This window comes from Otolemur garnettii, unplaced genomic scaffold (genome assembly GCF_000181295.1).
Source record: "Otolemur garnettii isolate 467f Iridium unplaced genomic scaffold, OtoGar3 scaffold00032, whole genome shotgun sequence".
Taxonomy (NCBI): Eukaryota; Metazoa; Chordata; class Mammalia; order Primates; family Galagidae; genus Otolemur; species Otolemur garnettii.
In genome coordinates this window covers 358605-380729 of record NW_003852427.1, presented here as the reverse complement: position 1 = coordinate 380729, position 22125 = coordinate 358605, and the positions used below count along the sequence as shown (strand labels likewise).

The window sequence follows — 22125 nt, the reverse complement described above, 5'->3', positions numbered from 1 at the left end:
CTCTAGCAAGTAGTTCTGTGCCTGCCCAAAGCAGGGGACTCCTCTGTGGCCACCCATTGTCCACGGGAGGCGTGCAGCTCTAGCAAGCAGTTCTGGGCCCACCCGGAGCCCTGGAGTGGGTATCTCCTCTCCTGCTTGTGGGGTGCACGGCTCTAGCAAGCAGTTCTGGGCCTACCCAAGGTTGGGGCCTCCTCCATCATGGCCTGTGGGTTGCACGAGGCTCTAGCAAGTAGTTCTGTGCGTGCCCGGAGCAGGGGACTTCTCTGCGACCACCCACCCCCTGTAGGAGGTGTGTGGCTCTAGCAGCAGTTCTGGGTCCTCCCAGAGTGAAGGACCACTCCATCACCACCCATGGGGGTGTGCAGAGCTCTAGCAAGTAGTTCTGTGCCTGCCAGGAGCAGGGGACTCCTTTGCAGCCACCCACTGCCCGCGGGAGGTGTGTGGATGATATTCTTCAGTCCTTTTTCAATTGGAAACATCCATACTTGTGCTGACTCCTAATAAATTGTTTCCTTTAGATTTTTTGAAATAATGTGACAGGAATAATTAATACAAATAAAAAGTCAGGAAGGTGACTTACCAGAGACTGAAAAACCAACAGGCCATATTTCTCTGTATTATCATCCAAAATCACAAAGAGTGTATCTAAGATGTCCTGCAGAAACTGAAACAACATAAAAGCAGAGGACTCAGGTCTTTGGACCTTGAAGGCATGGTCAAACTTCCATCTACCAGTCAACTTAGCTCCCAATAAATAAAGTGCAACATCTCTTAGGATCTTCTAATACCACTTTAAAATCATCTAGTACCTTGCTTCCACTTAGCTAAGGGATAGCTAGGTGGAATTATAGGTGCCTGCTTATAGCCCAAAGAGCCCTAAGACAAACCTAGAGAGGGTCTTCTTGTTGGGTAAGTGCTAAGCCACTAAGGAAAGAGCAATTACTTGAAAAACATAGGTCACACATGCAGAAAAGCAATTTTGAAATAAAAACAATCTGACTCTGATGCCAAATTCATTTTGAGAAGATCTCACTTTCCTGGGAGCCCCCAAAATTCAGTAGTCCCCTTGCTTTCTTTCTTTCTTTCTTTTTTTTGTAGAGACAGGGTCTCACTCTGGCTTACTTGAACTTGGCTGAGCTTAGGCGATCCACCCGCCTCAGCCTCCCACTGCTGGGACAACAGGCATGAGCCACCATGCCCGGCCTAGTCCCTTGCTTTCTACTGTGGCCCATATAGAGTATATTTAGGTAGGGGCATGATAACCTAGGCTTTAACTACAGATACTTTTTTTGTTGTTGTTGTTGGATAATGCTTTAATAACACGGGGTTTACATCACCAAGATTAAACAATAGTCACGTGCACAGAAGAACACCATCCTTTCTGGCTGAGAAGCAGGGAAGCTAGAAGAAGCATAAAACAGGACACTGGTGGATGAGGCTAGGGACACCAACTTGTGAGCAGGAAGAGGGTCTGACAGGTGTAGGCCCCACTACCTGTAGCAGCACCCTCACAAACAAGGGCCATAAATTACACGGATTCAGATTTCTTCTATTCTGAACTTAAATTTAACCTCGAACTTTAGACCCAGTACCAACAGAGCAGCACAGGCATATCCAGTCAATGGCACACAGACTGCACCTTTCCAGACATGTGTGCCTGGCACTGGGTAGCCTCATGCACAAATCATAGGCACTGGCCCTACCCGGGACAGGTAGCCCATCGTAAGAACACCCATCAGAGGCACCGCTCGAAAGGCTGAGTCCCTGAAGAGCAGCTAGTGACTTTATCTTCAATGACATTTACATATTAACTAGGCATAAATAAAACTCTACATAATTTACACTCACATCTAGGCAGGGAGATGTGGCTCACACAGCAGATCCTTTAATGACAGAAATGAAGCAGCTGTGCCTAGTTCTTGATTTTAATTACGCTCTAAGTGTAATAAAATATAATGGAGAAGGGACATACACAAATGTAAAGTAAAAACTCACAGTATATTTATACTGTTGGAGTATAGTAAAGCTCATTGCAAAAAAAAAAAAATTCTTATTTAATTTAATTAAACCTCCAAAAAATGAAATACACCAACTGCAGTGCAAGTGTTTTTCTATAAAAGTTTCTAATGTAGCAGCAGAGGATGTTCATAGAAAAAATATACTTTTAAGAAAATAGCTGAAAAAATCTAAAGAGGTAAAATATTAAAAGTTTAAAAAATATCTCTTAAGGCAAAATACTGCCTAAAACATATAAAACTTAATTTTAATGTTTAAAAATTCACCTATCTAAATTTAAATGAGGTTGATGCAGTTTGTGGCTCACTATCCTCCACAGTGGCTGCAGCCAGGACACAAAAAGCGGCAAGGGGCCCAGGCTATGGGGGATATCAAGACTGGCCCTAGGCAGGAAGTCTGGGAGGAGATCCGGCTTCACTATGATCATGTGGGGGCTTATAGACCCCGCTGGCTGCAGGCCACATAGAGCTTTCTTCTGTGGGTCAAGTGCTTGGCATCCTTAGGTTGCAGACTGACCATGAGCACTGTGGGGCGGCTGTAGTCTCTGCCTCAGGTCTCCACTAGGATCTCCACCACGTGGTCCAGCTTGCCCAGGTCAGACTTGCAGGTAGAGGGTGGGGGTGAGATGGCTGCTGGGGCCAAGCTTTGGAGCCCATCACAGGGTCCTGGCTTGGCACTGCTCACCATCCCTGTGAGCACCATGTCCAAGTCACAATGGGAACTGTCCAAGTCTGAGAACAGCTCTTCCGTGGAGCCAGGGCTTCTGGTCTCCAGTGTTTCAAAGATACGATCTAGTGACTTCTGAAAGCTTCCTCTGTTTTCCTGAGAGCTGTCCATTTCCCCAGACGCTGTCCTGAAGGTTCCTTGGCACCTGTGCTAAGGGGACTGCAGAAAGTTCAGAAGCAGGGTTTAGCACGTGGCCCTCTCCCACATCAGGAACCGGGCGCACCCCTACTTGCTCCGGTGCCCCGCAGCACAGGATGTCTGTGGAGACTAGGCGGTCCAGGGGAACCTGTGCTCTGGGGTGCAGCCACACGCTACGTCCCATCCCGAGTCATCTCCTCCTGGATCTGCCGGACTGTATTGGCTATGAGGACTGAGCAGCAGAGGTTGGGTTCCACCAGCATGTGGCAGAACTGCAGCTTCACCAGGGATATGTCTAGGAGCGACTGCCACTGCAGGCTGTAGGAAGGGACGACCTTAAAGCCAGCCAGGGCTGCCCCCAGGTCTTCCTCATGATCAGCACACTTCCTCTTTAATCCTCGTGCAAACATGGTGTCCTGGGACAATAAACTTTCTTTTCCTCAAGATCATGTTCCAGCAGTAAGTTAAGGCCTCTTTTTTCAAGATAAAACCTGCCATTCTTTCCAGGAAAGGGTCATAATTGTGAAGGGGTTAATGTAACTCCATTTTAGAACTAAGCCACTGCGACTCCCCTTCTGGGCAAGGTCACCCAGGTGGAACCAGTCTATCAGAAGGGGACAGACGCCCCTCTTCTGTACTTCTGAGCAAGGTCAATCAGCACAGAAGGAGCCAGTCTATCAGAAGCAGACAAGCAACCCCTGCCCCCCCCCCCAAAGTCCCTAACTATAAACAGCTCAGCCAATAGCAACACCCCTCTAGAAAGTCCCTAACCGTAAACAGCTCAGCCAATAGCAAGCCCTCTCCACAAACCACTAATGAAATTCCTCTATATGCTTTAAAAACCTCCCCTTGCTTCAGTTCGGGGCTGCCCCTCCCCAGCTACGCTGTAGGGTGGAGTGACCCACGTATATGCTTGAATAAAAAGCACTCCTTTGTTTCTACATGTGTGTATGGTGGTCTCTCAGCCGCGATTTTGATCCCAACAATTGCTTTTTTTTCTTCTTCAACCCACAGGATCTTGATGGCCCAGGCAGGAGTGCAGTGGCCTCATAACAACTCACTGAAGCCCCCAACTCCAGGGCTCAAACAACCCTCCTGTCTTGGTCTCCTGAGATGCTGGGACTGCTGGCACTGCCACACCTGGACAATTTTTCTATTTTCGGTAGAGATGGTCTTGATCTTGCTCAGGCTGGTCTCCAACTCCTAAGCTCAGGGATCCTGCCCCGGTCCCCAGAGAGCTGGGATCCCGGGCCTGAGTCACTGGCCGTGGCCCTGCGGCACTTTTCCAGAGGACGGTTCGTCCAGCCCCGTGGCGACTCACAGGCCACCAGGACCACCAGAAGGGTTGACGCGGCGGGGAAAACGCTCTGTCTGGACCAAAAAAGACGGTTCTCCACCGTGATCCTGTCGGAGGTGACCGCCATGGGGATCTCGGGACCTGTCCCCGCCCGCCTACTGCACAGGGTCCCAGAGCCGCCGACGCAAGCCCCGTCGGCCCTGCAGCAGGGGAGGCGGGGCTCCAGGGGCGCCACCACACACGTGCTGACTGCCCGCAGGGCTACCAACCCCGCAACTCAACAGACCGCAAGGCGCGCACCCACCCAGCAGGCGCCGCCCAGGCCCAGCCCGCCCTCTGGGTGCGGGGAGGGCGTCTACGCCGCAGGAAGCCGGGTCGGAGCTCCGCAGCTGACTTCTGCCGCCCACGCCCCGCTCCGCACCCGCGCGGACTCCAGCGCGCTGCGGACAGCTACAGGAGGGCGGGCGGCCGCGGCTCTGGGCCGGCTCTCCGCCGCAGCCGCGCTGCCTGCAAACGGAAAGACACAAGCCCACCGGGGCTGGGACCGCACCGACTGTAGAGTCCGGAGTGGGGCGACCAGGCAGAAACAAACAGTGGGCCGGGGATGCGCTGGGTTGTTCGCGCCCTCCTCACCACGGTGCCGGAGCACCGGAGCCCCGCCGAGGCCCGTCCCTCCGTCCGGGGGCACAGTGCCGCCACACACTCAGATACTATTTTTTGGTGTGGGTATTAGTATCACAGGGGAAGGGAGAATGCAGCTGATGGAGTGCTGTCAATGGGAGTAAAAAATGCGGCAGTTTTGTTGTTTGAACATGTACCTTTTTATTTTGAGATACAAAAACAGAGAGAATAATAAATACTGATGGATTATTTAGCAGTCTTTAAAAATCAAGTTCAACATTCTTCCAGTCAAACTGCAATTTAAATTATATAACATTTACAGTTTATTTTAGAACAATATGAGGAAGATGTAGACTGGGGTATTAATGGGTTAAGACCAGCAAGGATTAATGGTGATTGGGGCAGGATGATGGATACATGTAGATTCTTTATACTATTGTGTCTACTTTTGTGTATGCTTGAAATTTTTCAATAAAAAGTGAAAAAAATAAAAATGCCAAGACATTGTCTTTATAGTCTCCTCTGGCTAGCTAAAACAAATTATTGATGCTAAAACTAGATATGCTGGTAGGAGGTTCTCTTGTCAGAAATACAACCCACTCTTAAAAAGACCACAGACTTCTTAATACCTTCTCTATGTAATGGTTGATAATTTTTATATGCTTAGAAGGAAAATATGAGTATGACTTTATCTTAAGTTTCAAAACTAGCATTAGGTTGGGAAGAGTTTAAAAAATTGTATAATCTGAGTCATTAAAACAAAATTCATTCAACAGTGGTGCACAGACTTTAAAACTGTTCCTCATTTGGCAACACCATGTTGTGTACTACTGAGTGGATGGAACTGTGAAATAAAGTATGGACTGTGTATCTGTGTTCATTGTTTTGATACTTATGATGGTAGAGCCAAGAATGCTTATTATGGACAAGAAGCGTTCTCAAGATTTAATCTGTAGCCTGCACTCATTGGTCTTGCTGATGATCACCTTACCCAGTAGAGTCCACTGCGTAGGATTCATCTGCTAAGCTTTCACTATTAAGAACGGCCTTTTTTTTTTTTTTTAGCTAAAAAACCAGGTGGGCAAACACTCTGCCCAGAAAACCCCTCTGAAGATAACTGGGAAGTGTTAAAATCAGCCTGCTAAGGCCATACATAGAAAATGTCACAAAGGTATCTGGAGAAAGTAGCTGATATATAATGAAAGGTTCTTTAACATGAACTCCAAGAGAGAGCCTGGGCAAAAGCACCAGCCACAAGTTAATGGATAGCATTTTGAGTTCTTATAATTAGGACAGTAGAGCTAGAAAGACATCAGGCTGGGTTTGTGGTAAACAGATTACAAAGTAAGGAAAATGAGAAAGAGATTTAAAGAAGGGAGAGGAGACCTAAAGGAATATAGGCAGCACACAGCACTGGGATTGTTTGTAAGAGGATGCTTTCACTATTCCCCTTTAATTATTATTTTGCTTGCTTTCTGGGAAAAAAACAAATCATAAAATAGGCTTTATATTTAAATATAATCTTTAAAAGGTAATAAATCTGAAGTGAAACATAACTTAAAAAAAAAAAAAGATGCTAACAGGGTGGCACCTGTGGCTTAAAGGAGTAAGGCACCGGCCCCATATGCCAGAGGTGGCAGTTTCAAAACCAGCCCCAGCCCCAAACTGCAAACAAAGAGATGCTAACAAAAAACTAAAAGAAACCTCCAAACTATGATTTGATATACTGTATTTTGAAAGAAAAATAAGTGTGCATATTACATGGGTAGTACTAATTCTATATCCATATAAATTTTTTTAATTCTTTTATTTATGCTTATGTGTAAAAAGTATAACTCTAGAAAGTAATAGTATTAATGATATCTACATTCAAAATAATGTGTCCTGGTGTACAGTAATCAGTTTTATTGAACTTAAGAAAAACTTGCAATGAAAGCATTTTTGGCCAAAGGATAGTAACTTATGACTGTCTTATGACTTATTTCTCTTCATGTACTTTAGGTGGAGATAGCAATCTAGATGATTCTTTTTCTTTTTGAGACAGAGTCCCATTATGTCATCCTCAGTATAGTGGCGCCGCATCAAGCTCACAGAAACCTCAAACTCCTGGGCTCAAGCGATTCTCTTGCCTCAGCCTCCCAAGTAGCTGGAACCACATGTATCTGCTACAACGCCCAGCCATTTTTTTTTGTTGCAGTTGTCATCATTGTTTTAGCTGGCCCTGGCTGGGCTTGAACCCACCAATCTTGGTGCATGTGGCTTGTGCCACAACCACTGTGCAACGGGTGCCAAGCCTCTAGATGATCTTTTTAAAAAAATTATTGTAATATCCCTTGGAAAATGTTGAAACATTTTTTGTACACTGCAAGCTTTAAGCTAACAATTATTAAATAAGCTAAAGAGCATGGCAGCAGAGCTGCCGAGAGACATTTTAGACCTCCTCCCACAGACAGTGTCATCAGATTGTGGAGGCAACAGGAAGAAAAGCTTTTTCAAATGCCAAGATCAAAGAAGGCAATGTAAGGAAAACCTCCAAAATGGACAGAAGTGGAGCAAGAGGTGAAGACCTGGATTCTGGAGCAGTGTCAAACTAGGACTGCTGTTTCAACCAAGATGATACAAGAAGAGGGTAAAAGGATTGCCTGAGGAAAAAAACAGCCATCTAAACAGCCACCATTTTTCAGGACCATCTAAATGGTGCTTTAACTTATGAAGAGAAAAGGCTTAAGCATAAGGATATGAAGGAAACGTTTCTCAAAACTTCCAGTAGCCTATAAGAATCAAGTTTTAGAATTGTATTCCTTTGTTATCGCTCTTTGAAAGACTTAATAACTTTGAACTGTCCCAAATTGCCAATGTGGATGAGATCCCATTCACATATGATGTGCCATCCAACAGAACTGTGGATATCAAAGGAGCAAAGACTGTGGCTGTTAAAACTAGTGGACATGAGAAAACACATTTCACTGTTGTTCTAGCCTGTTGTACAGGAGTACAGAACTACTACCTATGATCATGAAGAAAAACATTAACCCCCCAAAAGATTCCAAATGGAGTTATTGTCCACATGCATGAAATAGGATGGATGCATGAAGAAGACATGAAAATGTGGTTTAGCAAAGTCTGGTGATAAAGGCCTGGAGGATTACTTAAAAAAAAAAAACAGCTTTGCTTACTTTTGACCACTTCAAAGACCATGTTATACAAAGTGTAAAACCAATTACAGCAGATATGAAAACCCAACTTGCTCTAATAGTTGGTAGGCTGATCAGCCAACTATAACCTCTTGATGTATCAGTAAAGAAGCCCTTTAAGGCCCTGATAAAGAAAGAGTAGATATCATAGATGCAGTTAGCTGGTAATGATTTAACACCTATGGGTTGAATCAAGAAAGCATCCATTGCCTAGGTTTGTGATTAGATCCTAGGATCATGGAACATTGTCAAGAAGAAAGTGGTTGTGAAATTGTAAAAAATGCAGCATCAGCAATGCTATGGATGTAACTGAGCATGATGAAATGTATTGGGATAAGGCAAGTGATTCTTCAGAAGATACCAGTAATGTAGAAATTGAAGAAGATGATACTTCTGATATTGACAGTGATGAAGAACTCTCTTGGCCTTCCATGATGTATAAATATTATAAATTTGTTATTGGTACATAAAATTTCTTGTACCTTATATCGGATGTTTTGTAACTATTTGTTACAAAAAATTTCTTGTACCGTAATATGTTAATTCTTTCATAATACAAAAATAAGTACTTAAATATCAAGTACTTACATGATAAAATCCTGGTACTTAAATATAAACACATAAAAATTTCAATTAAAAAATTAAAATGAAAGCTTCTTCCCTGAAAGGCTGGGTCCCAAACACAGGTGCACATTATATACAAGAGCAAATCATACTTGGAAAAATATGGTAACCACAAATGCACAGTCAACAAAAGCAAAAATAAAAGAAATGTGATTGTATAAACCTAAAAATGCTTTTACATAGCAAAGGAAACAATAGAAGGAAAAGACAACCCATGAATTGGGAGAAAATATTTGCAAATCATACATCTCTGATAAAGGAGCTAATATCCAAAATATATAAAGAACTCAATTCAACAGCAAGAAAACCACCCAATCAAAAAAGTGGGAAAAGTACCTAATTTGACACTTCTCAAAGAATATATAATACAAATGGCCAACAGATATGTGAAAAAGTACTCATCATCACCAGTCATTAGGGAAATGCAAATTAAGACCACAATGAGGTACAGTCTTATACCTGTCAGAATGGTTATTGTAAAAAAGACAAAAGGCAAGGGTGGCACCTGTGGATCAAAGGAGTAGGGTGCTGGCCCCATATACCAGAGCTGGCAGGTTCAAACCTGGCCCTGGCCAAAAAAAGGAAAAAAAATAAAAAAGACAAAAGACATGTTGGTGAGGATGTGGAGAAAGGAAACCCTATTTCACTGCTGGTGGAAATGTAAACTAATATAGTCATTATGTATGCTGAAGAGATAGATATCTGTAGTCCCATTTCACTGTAACATTACTCATAATAACTAAGATATGAAAATAACTTAGGTGTCCATCATCAGGTGAATGGATAAAGAAAATGTAGCATATATACACAATGGAATTCAGCCTTAAAAAGAGGAGAAATCCTATTATTTGTGACAACATGGATGGAATTGGAGAACATTATCCTGAGATAAGCCAGGTCCCCCCCCAAAATATATATCATATAATCTCACTTATATGTAGAATCTGAAAAAGTTGAACTCATAAAAGTAGTAGAGACTAGAATGATAGACATCGGAGGCTGGGAAAGGGTAGATGTTGATCAAAGGGTATAAAGTTTAAGTTAGACAGAAGGAATAAGTTTTAGTGATCTATTACACTGAATGGTGACTATAATAAACAATAATACATTGTACATTTCAGAATTACTGAAGGAGTAAAATTTAAATGGTTTCACCACATACGAAAAATGATAAAAATGTAGAGTAATGGACTTGTTAATTGCCCTGATTTAATCATTCTACATTGTAAACATATTGAAACCTTACATTGTACCATGAACACATACAATTATTATATTTCACTTGGAAATAAAATAAAATGATAAAAATATTTTTTAACAAAGAAGTTGTTAAACCAAAAAATAAAAAGAAATCTGCAGAAATGATTTTAGAGTCTTTCTGGCTGACATCAGAAAGTAATGGGTTCTGTCTAGATTTTTTCTCAGGCAGTAGGTTCAAATTGTGTGGAAGACATACCTTAACAATTTCTTCCCCACTGACGTGTCGCAGCCGTCCTAGGACATCCATGATCCGATCTGGGAAGGCCTTCCATTTCAGCAGAGCAAGGAGGTCCACTATCAAACAAACCCAAAAGATGGTGAACCCTGGTTATTCCAAGGTCAAGTGATGCCCAGACTCTCCTAGCCAAGGTAGAATCTAGAGAAACAGAACTAGTTGCAAGCATCACTACAGTTTCCTTAGTGCTGAGATCAAGGCCAAAGGCACATTTATGAACCCAGGATGTACACTGTAGAGCTACTAAAACCATGTGAAACTATGTAGGCTGCTATTGCTGAGTGACTCCTTTAACTTCAAATGAAAAGAAGCCCATTACTGTGGCATGAAGAATCAGAACTTCTGTCTCTCTTAACATGCACTAGCAATGTGGAGCAAACAACTTAGGACAGTGGAGGGCACCACCTTACACATACCATCACCTACCATTCTGGGTGAGTTTGGTAGAGGAGAGCTGAGTGGAAATGAAGAAAGACTCTTTGGTGCTGCGCTGGAAGATGAGGCTGGAGGGGATATTAGGGCAGCCATTGTAGTCTTCTTTGCAGCAGGGCAGGCCCAGGTACAGAGCATGGTTGTTAAATGTGCTATTCTCATCACACTGTAGGCAAAAGTAGAGAATAGAGAATGTTTCCTGAGCCACGCCATGTGCAAAACCAGGTCCCAGGGATTTTCTGGGTTGATGTTTGTTCTTATCTTCTTGAGGCTAAACCTTAGGCCTCAGATCATCTCAAAAGAGTGCTTTCTGTTCAGAAACTTCCCAGAACAGCTCATGTGCATTTTTTTTTTTTTTTATTGTTGGGGATTCATTGAAGGTACAAGGAACCAGGTTACATTGATTGCATTTGTTAGGTAAAGTCCTTCTTATAATTGTGTCCTTTTAAACAGTAGAAGGTAGAGCATGTGGCCTCTGCCTGGTGTGCAAGTAAACTTGAGTGGCAGCTTTGCTGTGATAGCTGACAATATCATGATCTCAAGTAGGTCTCAGCATGGACTAATCAAGACCACAACAGCATAGAGAGGTTGGTACTGGATTTTTTTCCAATGGAGAGAGAGGTTGGAAACAAATAACATCCATGTATTATCTGTGTGGCAAAGGCCACTGCACTTAGAACATAAAAGCTCACCCATAGCTATCCAGTTGCTACCTACTAGCAAAATACCCTGGATCCTCTTGCCTGCCCAGTGAAAATAACCTGAGAACCATGTATGAGGTGGGGAAGGGTGGGGAAAGGGGGAAGACAGCCTGTCCTCTTACCTTGTACACGTAAAGCTCATGAATATCATCTGAGAGTGTAGTGCCATCATCACGCATCAGGGGTGAGAATGCAAAGCCAAAGAGTTTCTTTTCCCCTTTGTCCTTTGCTGTAAAATTAGAGCCATAAATTAGTTATTTTGGTCTCCCACTTTTCTAACAAAAATTCTCTTTGTGTTTATATTCTACGTTTTTTTGTCCCTTATTTCTTTCATTAACTAGGTAGCAACATGACTGCAGCAATGAAGAGAAATGTACTAGAATGAGTTTCCATTTATAATCTAAGGTGTACCACCTATCCAGACCCAAACAAAAACTGAATTATTGGTCTTGATAAACCAGATGCTCCTTAAGGAGTTTAATAGATATAAAGGTAACACCCAAAAGAGAATGATAATGGACAATTTCAGATATTAGGTCAAATACTAAGAAGTGCTGATACCAGACTTATAGTTTTGAATCACTGCTTTTATTGTCCAAAGAACAGCCTCTGATGACAGTCTATCTCTGAATAACCATTTATTCTCAACTCCTCATTTTCTTATCCAGCTAATAAGAACCCATTTAATTTTGTTCCAGAGAGAAGAGGGTTATATTCATATCCCTGAAATGAATGTAGAAAGAAGTCTTACTCACTGGAACAATGTCTGAACTCGAAGCGCAGGTGAGAGCCCCGGAACCTGTCAATGGGGATGGGCAATTTGATAATTTCTCCCCAACGAGGACTATTACTGTGGTAGAGGACAAAGGAGTGGTAAGAACTCCTATTTGGTTCTCCTGAACCCAAGCTGATGCAATCCTAGAATAGAGAAACAAAATAAGATGTCATCTTCCTTGAGGGAGTGCCTGGATTTCTCTGTGTCACTAGGATACTTAGTTTCCTCTGCCCAAAGGTCGACTTTTATACCAGTCAAATCTATGAATTTGACTTAAATTCAGTACTTCTGGAGGCAATTGTATATGCAGTAGATACCATAAGAAATCAGCAGCCACAATTCCCCTTGTTTTCCCCTGGGATAGAAGTAACCACATACACTTCTCAACAAATTGGAGTGAAGCTAGTAAAGTAGGCTCTTCATCCTTACTAAGAAAGGAAACAAAAAGTCCCTTGGGAAAAGAGAACTGTATGTAACATTTCACTAGATCTGGGGAAAAAATTAAATTACAAAATGTAGAGAGCCTGTTTGCGAATTTTCCTCAGCTCAATATTATTAGACTGGCATTTTAGGTTGCTTGGCTGATTTTCCTTGGATATAATCAAGTTGGGTCAGATTTAACCTGACTCCAGCTCCCAAATACTGCCACAAAGATGCAGTCTCAGGATGGCCCATGTTCTCACTCTGGAAGAAAGGAAACTTTGGGCAACACACTTAGTTGCTCCCTGTCCACAAAGGAGTAATGTGACCGGCTAAGAGCTCTCCTACCTTTGGTATATCCCCTGTAAACTATATCCTTGAGTTGGATTTTTAAAATAACACATAAATCATTGTTTCTACCACTATTTCAATACTCTCCTCTGTTTCTGTCTTGCTTTCAAAGAAGATTTTGACTTATTTTATCTTTTTCCTCTATAAAATGGGAATGGGATGCTCATTCCTATTCTGTCTACCTCACGAGGCTATTACCGACACATAGAAACAAGGTTTGTAAAATACTTGCCTTCTACCAAGTGTACTGCAAATGATACCCTGTTATTCATGAGAGACTTTACCATGACAAGACTGAGAGAAAAACTGACATACTGACAACAGAAAACCAGCCTTCCAGGTCTTTATTTCTGATGAAGAATGACAGAGAATATTTGTACTATAGTGGTTTTGTACTAATTAGCCTAAGTTTCCTGCTCTTTGTCTTATCACTTGGTACCAGCAAGTAAGTATCTAAGTCCCACCTTGACCAAAGTGCAAATATAACTTTTCTGTATTAGCTCAAGGAATAAAAAGGCAGAGTGTGACCTAGTAACAGTTACCAAAAGTTAAGTGGCCCTATGTTAGGCAGAATAGCAGGAGAGGTAACTAACATATAGAACAGAACAATAGGGAATAGGTCTAAATTGGAGCAGGAGGGATTCAGGTTAGACACCGGGATGAATTTCTACAAAAATTATATAACACTGGATGCTATTCTCAAAGCACACTGTAGGGTTTCCTTCAAAAAAAGAAAAGACAAGAGTAAATTGCATATGGGGTGATTTGAGTTCAGTCCTGCTGAAAGGAAATGGGCCTGTGGACAAAGTCCACAGAGAATTATTATAGGATTAGCCTCTGTTCCAAGCAACTTATTGGGAAACCTTACCTTCAGGATTTCTCCATCTGCATAAAGCACATACATGGTCACTTCAATATTCTTTTGTACACTCTTTCCTCCTCTCTCGAAATCCCCCTTCTCCAGGGTTAGGTACAGGTCATTGCGGATATCACCTGTGGAGAAGGAAATGCCATGTCCTCATGACCACAGAAGCTATATTACCCCATTTGCATGGAGGGCCATGCTAGTATTTGGATCCTCTGGGATTCAGGTGGGTGCTCAGGGCATTCCAAGCTTGGTTAATAATGATGGACATTCTACCAGTATCAGTGCAATAGTACCCAGGTTGGTTAGTCATGTGCTAAGTTTGAATTCTGAAGGTTCTAAAATTTCATCATAGTTTATTCAAGATAGAGAATCTTCTTTCAGATTGCAGGTGCTCAGACTGTTCAGTTTGTCTCCTCTCTAGGAGAATGGCTATAATATAAGCCTTGTGAAGAATGAAGACTTTAGAATTAACAGGAATAACACTTATTTCGATCATACCTATATCTTAACTACTAATTCTTCCTCTTTTCCCTAAACAAGTTTCTCTTTTATAGCTTTATAAGTTTTATAAGTTTCTTAGGTTTTCTTTGTGCAACCCCCAACCCTTATGAATCTGACTAAAGGTTATACTACTACTTCTTCCTTCTGGAGGCTTTGTTTCAAATTCCATTCTCTGTTGGAATGCAGGCAGAGGTCACTGGACTACCTGTCACTTTTTCTTCTTTTTGTTTGTAAGTACCCTGGGAGCAAATCACACTTCAGAAGTATAAGTGTTAGGCCAATAAGACAACAATCTGTTGTGCTTTTGTTGTTTCCCTTTGATCTGACTCCAGCACATTTTGCCATCTTTGCTGCTCAAGACTGGGCAGGAGAAGCTTAAACTGCAAGTCCAAAATGACTCAAGCCAGGCCAGGTGTGGTGGCTCATGCCTGTAATCCTACACTCTGGGAGGCCTAGGCAGGCAGGTAGATCACCTGAGCTCAGGAGTTCGAGACCAGCCTGAGCAAGAGTGAGACACAGTCTCTACTAAAATAAAGAAATTAGCCAGGGGTGGTAGCACATACCTGTAGTCCCAGCTACTCAGGAGGTTGAGGTAAGATAATTGCTTAAGCCTAGGAGTTTGGGGTTTCTGTGAAATATGATGCCACCGCACTTTACCCAGGACCACAGAGTAAAACCATCTCAAAACAAACAAACAAACAAACAAACAAACAAAACCCGAAATAACCTAAGCCTTCTTAAGAGGGCAAGTTGAAGGAGGATACGGTTATTTGTTCATGTATAAGAAGAGTTTTCTTAGGCTACTCTAAGTTTCTAAATTTGTAACATGATCATTTTTATTCATATATTCTAAAGAAGGACTTTTGCCTCTCAAAGAAAAACATAGCAAAGTCTATGAGAAAAAAAAAAAAAAAAACTTCAAAGAAAGAACATGGCAAAGGAAAATAGGTTGAGACCAAAGTAAAGATGTGTTAGCAGCCTGAAGAAACCAAGTGAGAGCTGATGAAACAATTAACTTGGAAAGCAAGCCAATTCAGAAGCCAGATATTCTTTCCACTTCAGTTCTTAGAATAACTGGTATATTAAAGTATGTTTATTACTTGGAATCACATGACAGGAACAGAGTTTGTTTTGGGTTAGCAAATGAGCTTTCTGGCTTGCTCAAATATACAAGACAATGCTCTTTTTTTCTGCACTGTCTCTAATTGTGGAAGCATCTGAATGTCCCTCACATATATAGACCAGGACTAGCATATATGTGAAGCTTCCAAGGTCTTCATGACTGGTCCTTCCATTCTTTAGGTCATCTTCCTATCCTAGGGGTGTAACTATGCAATTACAGTTATTTGGTTATATAATGAAGATTCTCAAAATAATGTAGCACAGGTAGGGAAGTGCTCTTCCTATGAGGTCCTATGAGAGCCCTCAGAACTCTCCCAAATATGTGAAAGCCATCCTTTTCTTTCTTTCTTTTTTGAGACAGAGTTTCACTATGTTGCCCTCAATAGAGTGCTATGGCATCACAGCTCACAGCAACCTCAAACTCTTGGGCTTAAGTGATTCTCTTGCCTTAGCCTCCCAAGTAGCTGGGACTACAGGCACCCACTACAATGCCCAGCTATTCTTTTGTTGTAGTTGTCATTGTTGTTTGGCAGGCATGGGCCAGATTTGAACTCACCAGTGCTGGCACCCTAGCTGCTGAGCTACAGGTGCCAAGCCAAAAGCCATTCTTTTCCCCAAATATGTAACCCTGAGGCTACCATGAAGAAAAGATTAAAATATGTTCAGAAAATCATACATAAATCGAACTGTTGCATATGTGACATAGCCTTGAAGGTGTCCATCTTGCACTGTGTATAGACTTCATGGACACCTGGGTTGGGTAGAGCCTCTGCTTTGAATTCTGGTGAGTTTGGAATCTTAACCTGGTTCCTTTGGACATCACTGCTTGGGCCCACCTAGAATACCATTCAGAGCATTCATGTATGCAGGGTAGAGTGGAGTGGGATGGAGAAGGTAGGTACAAAGGGAAAGGAAATCCAGTTTGCTACCATCAGGATAGAGGCTGAATAAAATCAGTTCTGAAAGTAATATTCAAACTTAACTAGGAACTTTGCTATGGGTTATTGCTATTATAATGGGATAAATCAGAGTTGGTTATACTTGGAAATTTTAACAATTGAAATAGAGTCTTTTAGTTGTACTTTTCTATAGAATTTAAGTAACTGTTTAATTTCTAGACTGATTTAGCACAAAGTAAATAGTCTGGAAAATTTTAATGTCTAATCTAGAATAGGTGCTTGGTTTAAGTATTACTCTGATTTGTACTCTCTGGAAGTTATCCTCAAGACAGTCAATGTGGCTTTTAAAAGCAGTTAGCTGCTGGCTACCAGCAATATTATTCTAGCTTATACAAACATTTTTAATTTCTATGGTTCTATACACAGGAACAAACATGTCCTTCAAATGAAACATTTCAAAACTTTTCTTAGAAATATATTATACACTAATATAAAACTAAGCATTGTCTTGAAGATTGTTAAGACAGAATTTGATTTGTGTTGATTTTTATAGTGTGCTCAGAGATTTTGGCCTTTAAGGCAAAAAGCCACTTTCAAAATGGAAGGACTAAACTAGATATTCCTATAGTTCTCATTCTTTTTAAAACAGAATGTCCCTGGAGATCATCTAGCTGAGAAAATTTATCAATACAAGGAACTATACCCTCCAAGTTACAGATTGAAGCAGTGTGATTTCATCATGTTTTAGCTGTTCTTTATTTAGAGCAGTGACATTAGGAAGGTTGAGAACCACTGATTTAGAGAATAGACCTAGATCAGGGCTATTCTAAGTTAGAATAGTATTAGTCTGCCTATGGGCTGCAATTTTGCAAATTATGGTTTCAAGAATGGCACTTTATGGAAGTTAGTGTTACTAGGAAAGAGGGCATTCTTGTCAAAATCTCTCTGGGATCATTTAAACTGAGCTCTCCACTAATACTCCCAGAACTAGGAAAAATACCTAATAAGAAGCAAATGTAAAAGGTTCAGGGATCTAATGCCCCAGGCCTGCCTGACAGCCTCTCAGGGATCCTCTGCTCTTCAGCTGTCCCTATTCCATGTTGCATGTTTATAAAACCTACCATTGGAATAGTATCTTTGGGTCAAGGTACTGTGACCAGAAGGCTCCTGTAAACTTTAGTACCAAACTTCCAGAGTGGGATGAGGATAGGCACATTACCATGAGAATGAGAAAAAGAAGGCCTGAGTGGCAGTTTTGAAGGTTAGTATGCAGACCACTGCCTGGCTAGATGCATGTGAATCAGCTGGCAGCTTGCTAAAAACAAATTTCCAGTATCTTCTCCTTGAGGGTCTAGTGGGTCTTGCATATGATATTTTAAAAAAGTCACCAAGTGATTCCAATGCTCTGTATTGTTTAAAACTAGAAACCAGAACATGGGGGTCTGCTGGGAAGATACTCATGAAATCTGGCTGGGAAGCTCTTAGGAGATGGAGGAGTGTTGTAGAGGTGAGGCTTTTCTGTAGGAAGGAGCAATAGGTATTAGTGACAGTGCCTCTGATGATGGATTTCTCTTGTAGGAAGGGCCTTAAGCAGACCTACCTCCCTTTGTTATGTGCCCTTTGCTTCCTAAGATTGGCAGAACCTCTTACAGTATTAGCAATGCCTTACATCTCTGTGTGCTTAGTGGTCTGGTGACATGCAAAGAGTTTCTTGAATGAAGAGGAATGAGGAGAGTTTTTTCTTATAAGAGAGTCTCGGAATAACTAGCTTCTGCCCCTTTCACAATCTCACATGATAGCCAATATGAGCTATTGGTACAGCTACAAATCAGGGAATCACCTACTGAAGTTTGTAAGGGTTGGCAAATCTTTTCTACAAAAGACCAGAGAGTAAATATTTTAGGCTCTGAGGGTCACATATGTCTCTACTGCATGTTCTTTTTTTTTTTTTCTTTTCAAAATGTAGAAAAACCATTCTTATCTAGAAAGCAGTACTGAAACAGACTGCTGGCTGGACTTGGCCCATGGGCTATAGTTTGGTGATAACTTGGCTTGGAATGTTTATATGTGAACAGCTGCATTGCACTGCACTGTAACTACACATCAAAAATACAGATTTCTGTGAGCCTACACAAGTAGCTGCTGGGAAGAGCAAAGTAATAAACCTGAGGCTATCTTACTATGACAAGGATTGGTCTGAAATACTCTTAGATCCTTATGGAGTGAGAGAGGTTTTAGAAGGAAACAGTGCTTGCTGTTCAGCCACAGAAATCTTAGGGGGTTAGGGAACACTGCAACAGATTTGCCATATTTCTTGGCATCCAGCAGCAATAGGTCTGACCTTCTGATTACCTGTATCCTAGTATGACTCTAGAGAAATAGAGCTCATGATGTGTTTGAAAGTCTCTTTTGAGAGTGGTATCCACAGATGTTCCTCTGAGGTCCAGCATAGGAACAAGAGCATTTGTTCCCAAGAGAATCCCTTGCCAGATCAACCTTACTTGGATTTTGGGGTCAGATGTCTAACTAGTTCCAACCTATGTGGAATTCCATCCCAGTAGAAATGATCCAGGAGGGCCCAAACAAGTTTGAGTTCTCAGTATGTTTTGGGTTATTTATTATCTTCATGTTCCTTCTATATAAATTATATCACATATTAGGAGCTTTGGGTTCAATATAGTATTTAATACCACTATTATTTATATCTTGACTACTTTTAGATAGGATTAGGAAGGGCTTCTGTGGATGTACTTTCTTTCCTTTAAGATCATGTAAAATGAAAACTTTCTCCCAGTAGACACAGCAGCCTACTTGGGATGGTGTCAATTCTATCTTTTGGAGGAACAGAAGTAAGCCTCCTAACAGCACACATGGAAATGTAGAGCTATTAACTGCCATTCAAGTTGCATGGTTTGGGGCCTATGATCAATGTTTTCTTTTGTAGTTATTCTAATTTTCTTGAAGAAGAGACAAACAAAAAACCCCAAAAAACAACTCCTAGGAGGACTTCTTTAGAGTACTCAGAAAAGCGGGTTCTTGTTTCTTCTTACCATGTCTTTAGGGTCATATTTCTTATTTATATCACTACAAAATAAATGATACTCTCTGCTTTAACAGAATGACAGGTATGGGCATAGTGTGACATTATTATATACAGTTATCCCTTTCTTGGGTCAGGGATATGATGACCTAACTTCTTATGGGACCAGATGTGGTCGTTCCTAAACCAACCCTTAGAGAAAATGACAAGGCCTTATTTGACACTCAGACTGACCACAGTCTTATGAACCCACTTGTGGTAAATAATTTAATCACTACCCTTGAGTAGACCTTTCTTCCAAAAGCCATGTCTCTTGTGTGTCTGCCCTTCATGTAAGGTATGCCCCAAAAGGGCTGAAAAGAGAAGCTTTATTGCTTTTTTGATTCTTTGTGACTTGGGATAAGCACTGTTTGTTTTCAATAGATATAACTGATCTGTTTCATATAAAAATCCTTTCCTGTATATACACACCTTAAGCTTTTTGAAATTTTGTATAAATATTCCAGTATGCCCACAGTTTCTTCAGGATCTAAATGAATATCCAGTGTAATACACAGTGTTCTAATAGGGGCTGGTAGCTTTTATTTTTATGTTTTATTAGTTACCCAAGAAGGTGAGGCTGATGAAGGATTAATAATGTACATGACATCCCACCCCAGTATTGCAACATTCCGTGAAACCAGTGAAAATGAGAACAAAGCAGGCAATATGCAGATAGGAGACACAAAAGCCAGAACTTACACCCAACTATCTTCATCTCTGCATCAGAAAGAAAGGGGCGAGAATGAGGGGACAGCATAGAGAGAAAGAAGAACAATTAAGACAAACAGGAAAAGAGAAAGAACCATCACTAGCAGGTTGGTGATGAAGCATGCACTTTTATCAGGGGTCAAAAGAAAAGACAAGAGTGTTTTGTGCACAGGGGCAAGGGTCAGGGTCCTCTAGAGCAGTGTATTTCAATCTTTTTCATCTCATGGCTCCCTTGAACCTATAGTTGAACTTCCACAGCACATTTAAATTATAATGATAAAAAAAAAGAGTAAAAAAACACTCTGCTTTGAACTTCTTTTGAAAATAATTTAATCAATGATCTTTAAAATTTTCACGGCATACCTAAAATCCTCTCATGGCACACAGGTCGAAAATCACTTCTCTAGAGGGATGCTATGACTGCATAGCTGTCTTCTAATAGGCACGTTCAGGGCAATCGAGACTAGAACAGTAACTGTCTCAGCTCTAACTCAAGGAGGGGCAAAACATCCCTAAAGCGTAGTATTCTCTAGAACATAATTCTCAAAGGAGTCCCAGACCAGCATTATCAGTTTTGTTGAGAAATGCAAATTGTCAAGTCCTATCCCAATGCTACTGAATCAGAAACTCTTGGGAATGAGCCCAGAAATCTGTGTTTTTCCAAGCAGGTAATTTTGATGCATACTAAAGTTAGAGAAGCACTGCTTTAGTAAAAAACTTCATCATCAGTTAAAACAACATACTAAATCATAGATAGATTTCTTATAACAACACAGAAGACCATTTAACTAATATGAAACTTGGCCCATATCACCCACAGTTAATGATAACCTTAGAAATTCAAGGTTCAGAAAACAGGTTAAAACATAGAACCATGACAGAATCCTGTATTTCCAATCACTCCAAGGTACAGACTTTCAAGGAAAGCTAAGACATAGAGCCATTGATTGTAGAGTCAAATCTCTGTTAGCTTAGACATGTCTGGAAAGGAGTACAACCTCTTATTGAGCAAGAAGTTTCAAATTGTTTTTCTCAGGGTATAGTCTTTTGGCTGAGAGTTTTATTCAGTCCTATTATGGTTAATCCTGACATAAGAGTCACAGGGACCAATTTTAATACCAACTCATTCACTAGAACACTTATTATGCTCCTCTTTCCTGACCATTTTCTTTCAAAATCTAGGAAAGGGGGGTGGTGCCTGTGGCTCAAAGGAGTAGGGTGCCAGCCCTCTATGTCAGAGGTGGTGGGTTCAAACCCAGTCCTGGCCAAAAACTTAAAAAAAAAAAAAAATCTAGGAAAGGACTAAAAGTCTGTCATAACTCTATAAGCACTGTTTCTTAGTTTTTGTACTTAACTAAAAGGAGTTTGGAGAGAAGAAAAAAGTTCTCACAGGAATATGGTGATCAACCAAAAAGAGGCATTAGGTGCTCAGTTTAAAAGAAAATGGCTAAATTCTCATATCTATTTGTTCATCTAAAATGCCATCTAAAATGGCATTTCCTGGGTTAGCTCCAAGAACACCAGCATCACTGTGGCCTCTCTTACTCATTACTATGGGTCATTAGCAGAGCTAGATGGTGGTATAGTCAGGGCTTGAGTTGTGGCATAGAGCAGCTCCTGCTTGCAGCAATATGGAGTGTATGTACACACCCATGGAAAGCAATGGTGGACTGTCAGAAAGACATTTTAGAAATGGTATGTCAGATACTGGTGTGGCCAGAGCCTGTCCAAACTCTTTCTACTAGCCCTGCCAATCTGCTTTGACAAGAATCTGTCTGTACCATCCTGACAAAAGAACTCTCCAAATGTGTCTTATAGTTTCTGCCAATAGGTGATAGTATTAAAACAAGCAACAGAGTTTATGAATATTTCTATTTCTTCCATTTCTCAGACTTGTTAAAGTGTTGAAATACTCAGTTGTTAACACGATTTCCTTTTATTATTAAGCCAAGCTAACTCCATCTTAGATCTGAAAAACAAACAAACAAACAAACAAAAAAACCCCACCGTTCTGTGAGACTTTGTTATAGGTGGACATAACTCAGATAAGGGAGACTTGCCAAAGAGGTTCATTGCCTCCTTGCACTGGTTCAGTTACAAACCCATGGGAAATATGTTTACACCACAACCCTCTGACACCCTGATAAGAGGAGCC

The 22125-nt window shown here is 41.2% G+C and overlaps 1 protein-coding gene and 1 pseudogene across 1 annotated transcript in view; both read right to left on the bottom strand.

Annotated features, from left to right (window-relative positions):
- Positions 1–22125, bottom strand: part of DOCK3 (dedicator of cytokinesis 3) — a 492344-nt gene that overhangs the window by 154223 nt on the left and 315996 nt on the right. The window contains exons 12-17 of the mRNA XM_023512988.1: positions 13659–13783; positions 12000–12162; positions 11367–11473; positions 10538–10709; positions 10073–10170; positions 581–664 (exon numbers count right to left, since the gene is read on the bottom strand). Of these exons, the coding sequence (XP_023368756.1) occupies positions 581–664; positions 10073–10170; positions 10538–10709; positions 11367–11473; positions 12000–12162; positions 13659–13783 (749 nt within the window). The remainder of the gene's footprint in view (positions 1–580; positions 665–10072; positions 10171–10537; positions 10710–11366; positions 11474–11999; positions 12163–13658; positions 13784–22125) is intronic.
- LOC100965392 lies at positions 2566–3290 on the bottom strand (annotated as a pseudogene).